Raw genomic sequence first — 13697 nt, forward strand, 5'->3', positions numbered from 1 at the left:
GGCAACACAGAAAAAACAGCCAAGTCAAATAATGTTTGAATTTACATGGGAGTTCATTTAATATTGAATACAACACATGTATGCTCCTCCCTGTCTTTTGGCTTTGGAGTCGCTCGCAGACAGTTTTGAGTAACATTGTTTTGAGTTTGAAATTTAAAAAAACATTTTACCAAATCTACGGACCACCAGGGGTTGATCGCGGACCAGCACTCGTCCTTGGACCAGTCTTTGAGGAATACTGCTTTAGAGGCAATTCAGTTGGTGCCTAAAAAGTAATCAAATTTTCTACCCCGCCCTGGCAACCGCTGACAAATCACATCTTTTCAGGAAGTCACAAGCCCAAAAAATGAGCCGATCAATGCCTGCCGGGTTTGGCTGAACCCCAGTGAACGTTTTGTGTGGCACTGCGCTGTACCCTTTGCTGTCAGTTAATTTCTGAAGAACAATGGCAGCACCAGTCCCATCTGTTCACGACGCTGCAGTTATCGGTGCTGAGGCGTCACACGCTGATATTCTCAGTCCTCACTTGATGAAGTAGGTGTGTGAACGCAGTCCCAGTGCTCTGTTTAGACCTTCAGCTGTGACATGTAGCAGTGGGGAAATATGAATGTCACTTAAGAATGCTCTATGGAATAAACTACTAAAAATAGCTCTCAAGATGAGTGATGCTGTTTTCCTATCCTACCTATGTTAAGTAACTTTAAAAATGGTAACGTCAGACAATTTTTTATTTTTTTAACCCTTGTGTTGACGTCGGGTCAAATTGACCCGTTTTCAATTTTTGTTTTATATCAGAAAATATGGGACGTTTTTAAAAATAAGCACTTGAAAATGTGTAGAAGAAAAATTTAAAAATTTAAATTTAAAAAAAAAGGAAGAGAAAAAGTGTGTTTTTCAAGGTTGACGGGAAAACAACAAGGGTTAAGATTATTTTTTTGGTCTTTTCCACCTTTATTTTGATAAGGACAGCTAGTTGAGAAAGGGGGGAGAGAGAGGGGGAAGACATGCAGGAACTCGTCATAGGTCGGATTCGAAGCCTGGACCTCTGTGTCGAGGCATAAACCTCTCAGTATATGTGCGCCTGCTCTACCACTGAACCAACCCGGCCACACATCACACAATTGTTGCCTCTTTTTGAGAAGTAAGTCTTCCTCAACATTTGTTGTGTTCTGGTTTCAGAATGATAAAGACAGTTGGAGAACAATTTATCATTTGCATATTTAAACATTTCTGAAAACTTGTAACTTTTTGTAAGTTTATTATAATATCTATTAGTTAAAATATATTTTCCCCGTTCACCTGTAGTGTCCCTCTTTACTAGTATTCACTTAGGTCTACTTTAACAGCTTTTTTTCATAAAAAAAAAAAAAAAACCAAACAAAACTTACATGAAGATTCAAACACATTGCTTTTATTACAACAAACAACTGTTATAAGTGTTTTAGGGGCCTAAGGTTTGGGATTGCATCACTTTTAATATGATATTGGCAGTTTGTGTGCTTTTTGGAAATTACGCAAAGGCACTAATAGGGGAAAATAACAAAATGTCCAAAAAATATGAAAAGCTGCTTCTGTGGAAAGTCTAATTATATATTAATTTACTTAGATTGACCCTTCAAACAATTTAGTATCGGTAAAATTTTCCCCGCCCAGATGGCACCGATATCTGGTCTGGCCAACGGACTAATTAGACACAAAACAGGATAATTCTTTTCCTTGGCAACTATCATGTTTTTCCCAAAAGACTGAAAAAAAAAAACAATCCTGCACATAGCTGCCTAAAATGGAGCATGCCCAAACCTAGAGGGGGTCTAGGTGTCTTCCCCAGGGAAGTTCTGAGCATCAACGACTTAATTTCCTGTATTCGGATACACTTTTATGCACCAATTTACGGTGGAAATACCTTTTTATTTAGCCTGTGTGAAGAAGAAAAACACAGATGACAATTCAAATGATCTCATCGACATGACGTACTTGTTGTTGTTGCAGGTCACAGCCGAGGACATCCGATCCATCGACAGCTGCGAGTACATCTGGGAGGCCGGGGTGGGCTTCGCTCATTCACCTCCTCTCAACTACACCCACGACATCAACAGGTGAGGCTGCAGCCAGTCGGGTGAAGGGGGAGCTGTCTGAAAATATACATTAATATGAATCCAACATATTAGTTGTAGGGCTGTCAAACAATAAAAATGTTTTAATCGCGATTACTCGCTGAATTTCTGTAGTTAATTGCGATTTATCGCATGTTTTTAGGTTTTAAAAATTCTATTTTCCATTTCAGAACTGATTTTTAAGTACATATTAACAATGGAAAGCAATTCTTACCAGTGTATCTTGATTGGGAATCAAATGAATGCAAAGAAAGTTACTTTATGAACTTGACTTTAAGATATTTATTTGTTTATTATTTATTTACTGTAAACAAAAGAAAAATGTGTGAATCTGTCATTATTGCACAATTCCAAGTACCTAACTAAAAAACTAAAAATCCATATCCTTACCAAAGTCAATATAGTGTGCAGTAGCTTCTAAATAATTTTGTTCCACATTTTAACATTAGAACATGATGTATAAATATATGAATATCTCAACAATTATTTGAATAGCTTAGAATTGTATGCACCATAAAAAGGTATATCTAAAGGCTCTAGGCCGCCCTACACGTTATTGTAGGCCCAGTTTTATATACAGCTCAATTTTATACATAATATATAGTAAGAGGTCCCTGCTCGGTCTCTTTTTAAGCTGATGGGTCCTTGGTCTAAAACCCCTGCACAACAGGGTTAGTCCACCAGAGAGCACTAACAAGTTAATTTCTCAACGGTCAAATGTCCCATTCAGAACGTGTCTTGGACACACATCGGCCGGGCTGTAGTATAAAACCTGTGTGTGATTTCTCATAACTTTCATATTAACGTGGATCCGTCCTGTGCTGTTGTTGTTTGTCCAGGAGCGAGCTGCTGAAGCTGCTCCTCACCTGTCTCTCTGAGGCCATGTACCTTCCTCCGTGCTCTGACAGCAGGAACCTCAATCCCTGGGTCGCCTTCTTCTGCTCCACAGAAAACAGGTAGAACACACACACACACACACACACACACACACACACACACACACACACACACACACACACACACACACACACACACACACACACACGTGAACAGTACAGGCTAGAGCTGTAATTGGGCCCTAAACGTTAGGCCCGACAAGACCGGAGCCCGACAGAATGCGGCCCGAGCCTGACAAGTACATTTTGATTGACAGCTTTTTAAAAGCCCAAACCCGTTTAGAGCCCGATATTATTCAATGTGCGCACGCACACAGCTCTTTTGCCAAGAATGAGTCATTTATAAATTTAACATCATTTATTCATGACTAAAGTAGACTATAGGCTACTTGGAAGTTGGAACAAAGAAATAAAATAAGTCCTCCAGAGGCCAGCCTCCGTTTCACCTCCTCAGCATCCATTTTCGCACTAATCGAAACGCATCACCGTGTAAAATGATAGAAATTAAGACCGAACCCGACCGACTAAGATCTTCAGTCCGTAAAGGGTTCGAATGAGCTTTCACACCGCCCCAAACCAACCGGACTATCGGAACCAACTCTCCAGGGTTTGGTTAGAAACAGAACAAACTGCTCAGGTGTGAAAGTGCCCTAAGAGCCAAGAGGACAATTTTCAGAGAGATTTTAATAAGAAAATCAACCTAAAACGGTAAAAAAAATAAAATAATAATAAGTAAAATAAAATTCACCCTCTGCTATGCATTAACGTACACTGTGGTCTGAAGAGCCCCTCTCCTCTGAGCACATTCCAGAGTCATTAACTCTTCTGCTGTTTATGTTTCCCTGATTTCTACCAAGAAGACGCCAACACTGCTGATGAGAATGAGTCACTTTCTTTGGTTGTGCATTTTATCTGCTGTCGCCCCTCTGATGTGGTGGGTTGTCACTTTTTAAGGGGTGGGGGGGGAAATCGATGCAGCACAGTATTGCAATATTTTCCGTGGCAATACTGTATCGATACACAGACGCCGAGTATCGATCTTTTATTATATGTGTTGGTCAGTTTGTCTGCTTGACAATCCTGTTTTGAAGCAGTGAAATTAAAGTGACATGAACAAACAGAGACATTTATCTTTTTAGATAAAACAGATGTTGACAAGTTTCCTTTTAGGGACATCATTTGAAATTGTGAAAAATTTGAAGTTGGAAAAAAGGTAATACATTGCAATATATCGCAGAATATTGCAATATTACATGTCATTTAGCTGACGCTTTTATCCAACGCGACTTACAATTGCTATATATGTCAGAGGTCGCACACCTCTGGATCAACTAGGGGTTAAGTGTCCTGCTCAGAGACACGTTGGTTGATTTATCGCAGTGGGAATCGAACCCAGGTCTCTCACACCAAAGATGTGTCATACTCACTGCGCCATCACCACCCCAAAATGTTTAAAATCGCAATAACATCGCGTTGTGACATAAGTATCGTGATCGTATCGTGAGGCCTCTGTTGATTCAAACCACTATGCTTTTTAGCCACCAAACTCCAAACGTCTGGATTGGCTTAAAGTTATAGTGCGTAGTTTCTGTCTCCCCCATGAGGAATTCTAAGTAATGACAACAAAACTTTCGGCGCGTCCACATGATACAAGCCGGACGCCACGATCTTCTGAACATAGCCATACTCAGAAATCCAGAGAGAGTTGTGTGGAGCTGATAGTCTTAATTAGCTTTGTAGCAACTCATTTGCCTTGAATGTAACGGACGTTTATTAATATCAAATAGTTACGCACTAAAGCTTTAAGCTGGTCTAAAAAAGAAATGGAAAGTTTACAGATGCAAACAGCTTAAAGACCAGAGGAAAATCTGATGTAGAGCACACTGAGGTGATGCAAAAGTGCAAGAACGAACGAGAGGAAAACTCTTGACGGCTTGAAGCAGATGTACGGCGCTGACTGACCTCGCTGCTTCCTCCCCAGACACGCCCTGCCTCTGTTCACCTCCCTGCTCAACGTGGTGTGTGCCTACGACCCCGCCGGGTACGGCATCCCGTACAACCACCTGCTGTTCTCGGACTACCGGGAGCAGCTGGTGGAGCAGGCGCTCCAGATCCTCATCGTCACCCTGGAGCACGAGGCCGGCTCGGCAGCCAGCGCCGCCCTCCAGGCCCTGGACACCTCCGCACCCCCCTCCGCCGGGGACCAGCAGGAGGTCAGAGGGAGTTTGGTTTATTTTTTATTCTAATAAAATCACTGACACTCATTCAGAATTTTAAAATCCTCCTCTTGTTTTTTTTGCAGCCAGCTGGACCTGATAACCTCTTTGTGAATTATCTCTCCAGGATACACAGAGAAGAGGTGAAGCGCCAAAGCTAACCCCTCACAGTTATTTAACATTACTCGTTGACTTCTGGAAAGATGTTGCATTTATTGAACTTAAAAAACCCGGGAAACAGTTAAACAAATAAACAGTGAAAACACCTTGAACTATGAAATGTACCTTCATACTTTTCCCGTTTTTAACTTTTTGAATTCCCCTTCAGAACACAAGACAAAACGTCATGTGCAAAATAATTGCTTTACTTGATTATATTGTTTTTGCGATTGTTAGGAGCCGAAATCAAAATTGCGATCAAAAATTTGATTTGATCAATTGCACAGCCCTAACTGTAGGATGTTAAAGGAGAAATTCGGTCGCAAAATGAACCTTGGGGTTAATAACACGTGTACAGAGTTGACCGTTCTCTGAGATATGTTTTCATGCTAATCGAATGTGACCGGTGTTAGCCAAAACCGCTAATTAGCTTATAACGCTAGTCGTAGAAATCACTATTTCTATCCTACTAAAAGGGCTCAAAATAGCACCACACTTCCACGGTAGCATAATGAGGGTCCCTACATGTAAACACAAGCATTGAGAACTTTGTGTAAAAGTGTACGGACAGTTTATTAAAAAGATAGTTTAGAAAGACCGTTCACGTATACATGCAGGCGCCATCTTGGGAAAGCAGTCACGACCAGTTGAACCAGGAACACCGCACTTGAGCTGTGTTACTGGTTACTGGTTGCACGGCGTTTGGCATTCGACTGGTCGTGACTGCTTTCCGGATGACTAGCGTTATAAGCTAATTAGCGGTTTGGGCTAAAACTGGTCACATTAGCATGGAAACATATCCCAGAGAACGGTCGACTCGGTACCCATGTGTTATTAACCCCTAGGTTCATTTTGCGCCGGATATGTCCTTTTAAAGTCTGTTTTTCGTTCAGTGTTTTCCTGAGGTTTGTGGAAGAATTAGGTGCACTTATTTTGGGGGTTGGGGTTTAGGGGCCATTCCTCAAGAAAATGTTACGTTTTTAAATAAAATAAATATGCAATTTCACATGATTTTAGACCATTATTATGTCTGTCTGAAACGTTGAAAAAGCTAGAACAGATAATTACAATAAATAACACTCAAAAAGCTTGAAGCCAAAACTTGCTAAAGAAGTCCAACTACAATCATTAGATCTAAGAAAAGTCACTTAGTTAATAGTTAGTTTTGATGCTCTCATTGATTTTTACATTGCAAAATCCAAAACGTCTTGGGTGCTGCACCTTAAGCCTTATAGTGGTATGGAAAACCCTGTCTCTGTTTATCAGGACTTGAGCTTCATCCTGAAAGGTCTGTCTCGGCTGATGAACAACCCTCTGGTTCAAACCTACCTGCCTCACTCCAACAAGAAGATCCAGTTCCACCAGGAGCTGCTGATCCTCTTCTGGAAGTTCTGTGACTTCAACAAGGTGCGGAGCCCGATTTAACTGTGACGATAGATGGATAGATATTCATTTATTGTCCGGTGGGGGAATTTGGTTTTCACATTTGGTTTCATGCACATGGCTATTTACACGGAAAAATACATTTAACAGATAACCTAAAAACAGGTATATGGACGCATAGAAACGAGCACATTTACAACAGCGACACAAAGCCACTGGACTTCAAACGTCACATGTACTATGTCTGAAAACTCAAACAAAAACTGGGACAGAAGAGTTAAAGCTCAGTTGTGTTTGTGTTTTCAGAAGTTCCTGTTTTTCGTGCTGAAGAGCAGCGACGTGTTGGACGTGCTGGTTCCCATCCTCTTCAGCCTGAACGAAGCCAGAACAGATCAGTGTGAGTCACGCAGATTAAAACGCTGTGTGTTGGGGAAGAAAAAGTTCTCTCAAGTCCATTTCAAGTGGCTGGTTCAGATGAGTTTTATTCACAGCGCAGTGCAGACAGAAGCTCACAGGAAGCTTGATCATCACATACCCTTCACCATACCTAGAGACTGGCATGGTTTTATTTCAGTTAGCCTAATAGCTGGTTTGATTTGCATTGAGAGAAGATTTTATGGAAAGTACCCCATGCCAATCTGTAGGTATGGTGAAGGGTATGTGATGATGTGGGGGGTATTTTAATCCCAAAGGCCAAGGGAACTTTATCAGGATGCATAGTATCCTGGATCAATGAAATAACTGGCCTTTAAAAATAAAGATCTGCCTGCCTCTATGGGAATTTAACATAGGGGTGTGCTTACTTATGCCCCCTGTATTTTAAGGAAGAACATTTATTTATTTACAATACATTATTCATTCATAAAGAAAATTGTTGTCCTTAAAGGTTGGATTTTTGCAAATGTTTTTAATTAAGGCATCAATTTCCAAAAGATGTTTTTTTTTTATTCCTCTTTTTAGTCAACTTTAGCATGGGTGTGTGAACTTATGCAAGCCACTGTATATAATTACAATGTGGCATATCTAAACAAAATCAGCCGTTACCATCAACAGTCCTACCTCTTAAGACCTTAGCTAATAGCTAAGGTTAGCAGTTAGTTGCAGTTCAACCGTGATTATGTAAAAAGAAAATTGACAATTAGGCAATTATGTAATAATTGTTACAGGCCTACAGGAGACACTAAAAGTTTGTTGATCAAATTATAGGAACTTAAAGGTGCTCTAGGCGATGTTGGGTGATGTCACTTCTTGTTGACGTTCAAAGTAAGGCTAGCTCGCCTCTCCCTCCTCCATATCATTTTCTTCCACAGTGTGCATGCATGTTAAGATGAGTGTTAATTTGCATAGATTGTTATTAAAAAACACACACTCCTTGTTTGTGTGCGCCTGCAGCTCGCGTGGGCCTCATGCACATCGGCGTGTTCATCCTCCTGCTGCTGAGTGGAGAGAGGAACTTTGGTGTCCGTCTGAACAAGCCATACACCCTCCGCGTCCCGATGGACATCCCTGTCTTCACAGGAACCCACGCTGACCTGCTCATTGTGGTTAGAAGAATATTTAGTTTTCTTTCCTAAAAATGCCTAAAATAAAGAGTGGAGTTATTGGGTGGTGATGGCGCAGTGGATATGACACATGCCTTTGGATGGGAGATCTGGGTTCGATTCCCACTGTGACACATCAACCAACGTGTCCCTGAGCAAGACACTTAACCTCTAGTTGCTCCAGAGGTGTGCAACCTCTGATGTATAGCAATTGTAAGTTGATTTGGATAAAATGTATGTAATAAAGTTCTGATGTCGTTTAGATATTTCCAGCCAATACCTTCCCTCTGTTATACGTAGGGCTGCAACTAACGAATATTTTCACTGTCGATTAATCTATTGAGTATTTTCTCCGTTAATGGAGTAGTTGTTTGGTCTCTAAAATGTCAGAAAATGGTGAAAAATGTCCCAAAGCCCAAGATGACATCTTCAAATGTCTTGTTTTGTCCACAACTCAAAGATGTTCAGTTTACTGTCACAGAGGAGAGAAGAGACTAGAACATATTCACATTTAACAAGCTGCAACCAGACTTTTTTTTTTTTTCATAAAAAATGACTCCGATCAGTTGGCTATCAAAATAGTGGGCTATTAATTTAATAGTTGGCTAAACTAATTGATCAATCGATTAATCTTTGCAGCTCTAGTTGTATTCTCTGATATGCTGTGAATGAATATGTAACCACAGAGCATCACTCTAAATATTCTCTTAACTTTTTCACGTTTAGATCTTCCACAAGATCATGACCAGTGGACACCAGCGCCTGCAGCCTCTCTTTGACTGCCTGCTCACAATAATAGTCAACAGTGAGTAGAACAGATAATATGTCGCTTCCCGGTGGCTGATAAGAGAACTGCAGAGTACTATTAAAAAGGTCCCATGTCATGCTCATTTTCAGGTTCATACTTGTATTTTGTGTTTCTACTAGAACATGTTTACATGCTTTAATGTTCAAAAAGCACATTATTTTTCTCATGCTGTCTGTCTGAAAGGCGTCGCTTGTTAAGAAATCGCCAGCCATTTAGAGTATTCAAGCTGTAACATATTTTAGTAGTAAGTGTTGTTGACCTCAACCTGCTATATAATTTTAAAAAAGACATGGAAATCTCGTGATTTCCCAAGCGTGATATGCGACCTTTTTAAATCCTCCGTTTCTGCCCTCCACAGTTTCACCTTACCTGAAGAGTCTGTCCATGGTGGCGGCCAACAAGCTGCTCCACCTCCTGGAGGCCTTCACCACCCCCTGGTTCCTCTTGTCCTCCCCCCAGAACCACCACCTGGTCTTCTTCCTGCTGGAGGTCTTCAACAACATCATCCAGTATCAGTTTGACGGTGAGAACACAGAGGTGCACTCGCGTTAAATAAGGGCGCTTTCACACCTATAGTTCGGTGGACTGGGTGTGATTCGGGGGGGTGAAGTTGCAACATTGCGGTCGCTCGTTTATTGGACAGAATATCCGAAACTCGCCGACACTTCTGCTCTTAGATACAATGGAGAAACGCCACATTTATAAAATCTTGGGTTTTCTGGTTCTGCTTTAGTGTTTCTGATATGTTAGATGAAGGCGAACAATGAGCAGCTGACAGACAGCGAGTGAAGGAGAGAGAGACGATGATGTCACACAGACAACCAGCGATGTGTGCTCAGAACAGCTGATGTATCTGAAAGTTGGCATCCCTTTAATCATATATATGTCTGTAAATTGTGTGCAAGGTTGAAAGTGCCGGCTAGTAAATGCTCTGTTTTTGGTTCACTTCTTGTGTTTGGGTCGGATTTACGGTGGCCGGGAAGTGCAATGCAACATTACAAAGAATGAAACACTTTTACAAAGCTCGAGACAAATTTACATTTTGGAAAACAAATTTACATTTTGGAAAACAAATTTACATTTTGGAAAACAAAATAACATTTTAGAAAACAAATTTACATTTTGGAAAACAAAATAACATTTTAGAAAACAAATTTACATTTTGGAAAACAAAATAACATTTTCGAAAACAAATTTACGTTTTAGAAAACAAATTTACATTTTGGAAAACAAAATAACATTTTTAGAAACAAATTTACGTTTTAGAAAACAAATTTACATTTTGGAAAACAAAATAACATTTTGGAAAACAAAATAACATTTTTAGAAACAAATTTACTTTTTAGAAACAAAATTTACATTTTGGAAAACAAAATAACATTTTAGAAAACAAATTTACATTTTCGAAAACAAATTTACATTTTCGAAAACAAATTTACATTTTAGAAAACAAATTAACAAGATGCAAAACACTTTTACCAGTCCCGAAACAAATTTACAAATGACAGATTCTTCACGGAAAGGGAATGTACCACATACCGGAAGTGATGAGGTGTTGTTGGGTGCAGCGCTCAATTTGTGTTGTTGTGAGTGAGTATATGGCGTGAATGAAGTTTATGGTGACTTTACGTGTGTTCGGTGTTTGGAGTTTTTATATGACGCGGACCTGACGGAAACATTGGAAAAACAGGGAACGGTATGTCGACGGCCGGATCGAAGCGCTACAGCAGGGGGCAGCTGAGTCCGTCTGCAGCTGCAGGACCTGGAGCTCACTGCCCATTCCTGGGAGCCAAAACCGACACCACGCAGCTGGAGACCCAGCCGTATTGCTGGGCCCGCTGGAGGGAAGGGAAGCCCGGAGAATCAGATCCAGGACTAAACGGAGCGGACTGTCACAGCCTGCTGAAGTTTAAATCACAGGTTTCCTAAAGGGAGTCTGGCGGGACTCGGACTGTGGACGACGAAACCACGACTTAAAGTCTCCGTTAAATAAATAAATACATGCAGAAATAAATGAATCATTAGTGGGGGAGTGAGCCTGGACATTTCAGTCTGTTTAAACTTCACTTTGAAGCAGAACCTCTTAGTTCAGAAGGGTGAAGTTTCCGTTTGTACTCATATCTGTGAACTGATTATAATAAATATTCTTTGTATTAACACATTAATTAGTCTCTTTGTCTTTTGTTTAAAAACAAGAACACGCATGAGATTTTGACGATTTATAGTGATTTTATTTCCGTTAGACCTTTGCCTACATTGACGCTGATGCATTAAGGGCGCCCATAGACAGTATATAAGGCAGTGCCTCCCTGTTCCAAGATGGGCTCTATTGCACGTTCGATCCATAACTGCCGTAGTCAGGAGGCGACATGTATACAAAACCTCATCACTTCCGGTATGTGGTACATTCCCTTTCCGTGAAGAATCTGTCATTTGTAAATTTGTTTCGGGACTGGTAAAAGTGTTTTGCATCTTGTTAATTTGTTTTCGAAAATGTAAATTTGTTTTCTAAAATGTTATTTTGTTTTCCAAAATGTAAATTTGTTTTCTAAAATGTAAATTTGTTTTCGAAAATGTTATTTTGTTTTCCAAAATGTAAATTTGTTTTCTAAAATGTTATTTTGTTTTCCAAAATGTAAATTTGTTTTCTAAAATGTTATTTTGTTTTCCAAAATGTAAATTTGTTTTCCAAAATGTAAATTTGTTTTCTAAAATGTAAATTTGTTTTCTAAAATGTTATTTTGTTTTCCAAAATGTAAATTTGTTTTCTAAAATGTTATTTTGTTTTCCAAAATGTAAATTTGTTTTCCAAAATGTTATTTTGTTTTCCAAAATGTAAATTTGTTTTCCAAAATGTTATTTTGTTTTCCAAAATGTAAATTTGTTTTCCAAAATGTAAAAGTGTTTCATTCTTTGTAATGTTGCATTGCACTTCCCGGCCACCGTACGGATTGAGTGAACCGAACTCTTGATCACTTGGAAGGGAACCAAGACCCCCGTTTTTAAAGGACAAATCCGGCGCAAAATGACCCTAGGGGTTAATAACACGTGTGTACGGAGTCGACCGGTCTCTGGGATATGTTTTCATGCTAATCGAATGTGACCAGTTTTAGTGCAAACCGCTAATTAGCTTATACAGCTAGTCGTCGGGGCACGGGTAAAGTGAAAAGAAATCTCTATTTCTACACCACTAACAAGGTGAACACCGTGCTTGAGCTGTGTTACTGGTTACACGGCGTTCGACTGGTCGTGACTGCTTTCCCAAGATGGCACCCGCCCGTATACGTGAACGGTAATGTCTTTCTAAACTATCTTTTTAATAAACTGTCTGTACACTTACAAAGTTTTCAATGCTTCGGTTTACATGTAGGGACCCTCATTATGCTACCGTGGAAGTGTGGTGCTATTTTGAGCCTTGTTAGTGGTGTAGAAATAGTGATTTCTTTTTACTTTACCCTCTGCCCTGACGACTAGCGTTATAAGCTAATTAGCGGTTTGAACTAAAACTGGTCACATTCGATTAGCATGAAAACATATCCCAGAGAACGGTCGACTCGGTACACATGTGTTATTAACCCCTAGGGTCATTTTGCGCCGGATTTCTCCTTTTAAGCGGACCAGAGCTTGTTTATTTGATCCGCACCAGAGTTCGGATGAGCTTTCACACCGCCACAAACCAACCGGACTATCCGACCAAACGAGGCCGGTGTGAAAGCAACCTAAGCTCCATTATGGCACCAACCTCCAACAAGTGAAATCTCCCTGACAGGCAACTTCAACCTCGTGTACGCCATCATCCGAAAGCGCAACGTTTTCCACCAGTTGGCCAACCTGCCGTCCGACGCGGCGTCTATTCAGAGGGCGCTGCAGAGGAAGAAGCCTGGGATTTCCAGGAGCACCTCTACGGAGACCGTTTCCACGGAGGCGTCCAGATCTTCTGTACCTGCTGAGCCCGGCACGCTCAAAGCCAGCTTAGAGGCCTCTCCAGGTAGGCAGACGGATAACTACTGTACTGTATTAACCAGAATAAAAGACCAACCTGATAATGGGACAGATCCATAATTTGGAATAAGACTTTATGAGGACCCAATCTTGAATAAAGAAAATATTTATATTTGCAATTAGTCCCTCCTATCGTTTATCAGTCATCTATTCACACGCCCTTCGGTCAATGTTACTGAAGCGGCCAGTTTGTGGACCACCTATGCTTTTCTTTTAGCCTGGTTGACCCCAGACCCTTCTCAGTTGTAACTGAGAGGGGGTCTGGGGGAAGGTTCATTCACAGCCCATTTCCAAAGGGGCGTCACCAACGGACGCGGCTCAAATGCCTCCGGGCGCAATTGGATAGACCTAAAACCAATCGGAGCGATGAAGGGGACGACGTATGCAGAACGACAGAAAAACCTCTCAACCAGCGAGCATGCTGCAGAGCCCGTTCACGGAAATTCAAAATCTGCGTCAACGTCGCTGCGCAATCGTCATCGTGTAAAGCCCGCCTCAACGGTTGTGATTGGTGGAAAAATTGGAAATGGGTTTGAATGGGCTCTTGGCCAGACGGACTTGCAGAGCAAATCTCAAAT

At 40.8% G+C, this 13697-nt stretch overlaps 1 protein-coding gene across 2 annotated transcripts in view; it reads left to right on the forward strand.

Annotated features, from left to right (window-relative positions):
• Window positions 1-13697, forward strand: part of hid1b (HID1 domain containing b) — a 34449-nt gene that overhangs the window by 13725 nt on the left and 7027 nt on the right. For both annotated transcript variants that reach the window (XM_039788421.1, XM_039788422.1), the window contains exons 5-14: window positions 1990-2096; window positions 2954-3070; window positions 4992-5223; window positions 5313-5369; window positions 6652-6792; window positions 7075-7165; window positions 8161-8312; window positions 9036-9114; window positions 9476-9640; window positions 12887-13105. In XM_039788421.1, the coding sequence (XP_039644355.1) occupies window positions 1990-2096; window positions 2954-3070; window positions 4992-5223; window positions 5313-5369; window positions 6652-6792; window positions 7075-7165; window positions 8161-8312; window positions 9036-9114; window positions 9476-9640; window positions 12887-13105 (1360 nt within the window). The remainder of the gene's footprint in view (window positions 1-1989; window positions 2097-2953; window positions 3071-4991; window positions 5224-5312; window positions 5370-6651; window positions 6793-7074; window positions 7166-8160; window positions 8313-9035; window positions 9115-9475; window positions 9641-12886; window positions 13106-13697) is intronic.

This window comes from Perca fluviatilis, chromosome 21, assembly GCF_010015445.1.
Source record: "Perca fluviatilis chromosome 21, GENO_Pfluv_1.0, whole genome shotgun sequence".
Classification (NCBI taxonomy): Eukaryota; Metazoa; Chordata; class Actinopteri; order Perciformes; family Percidae; genus Perca; species Perca fluviatilis.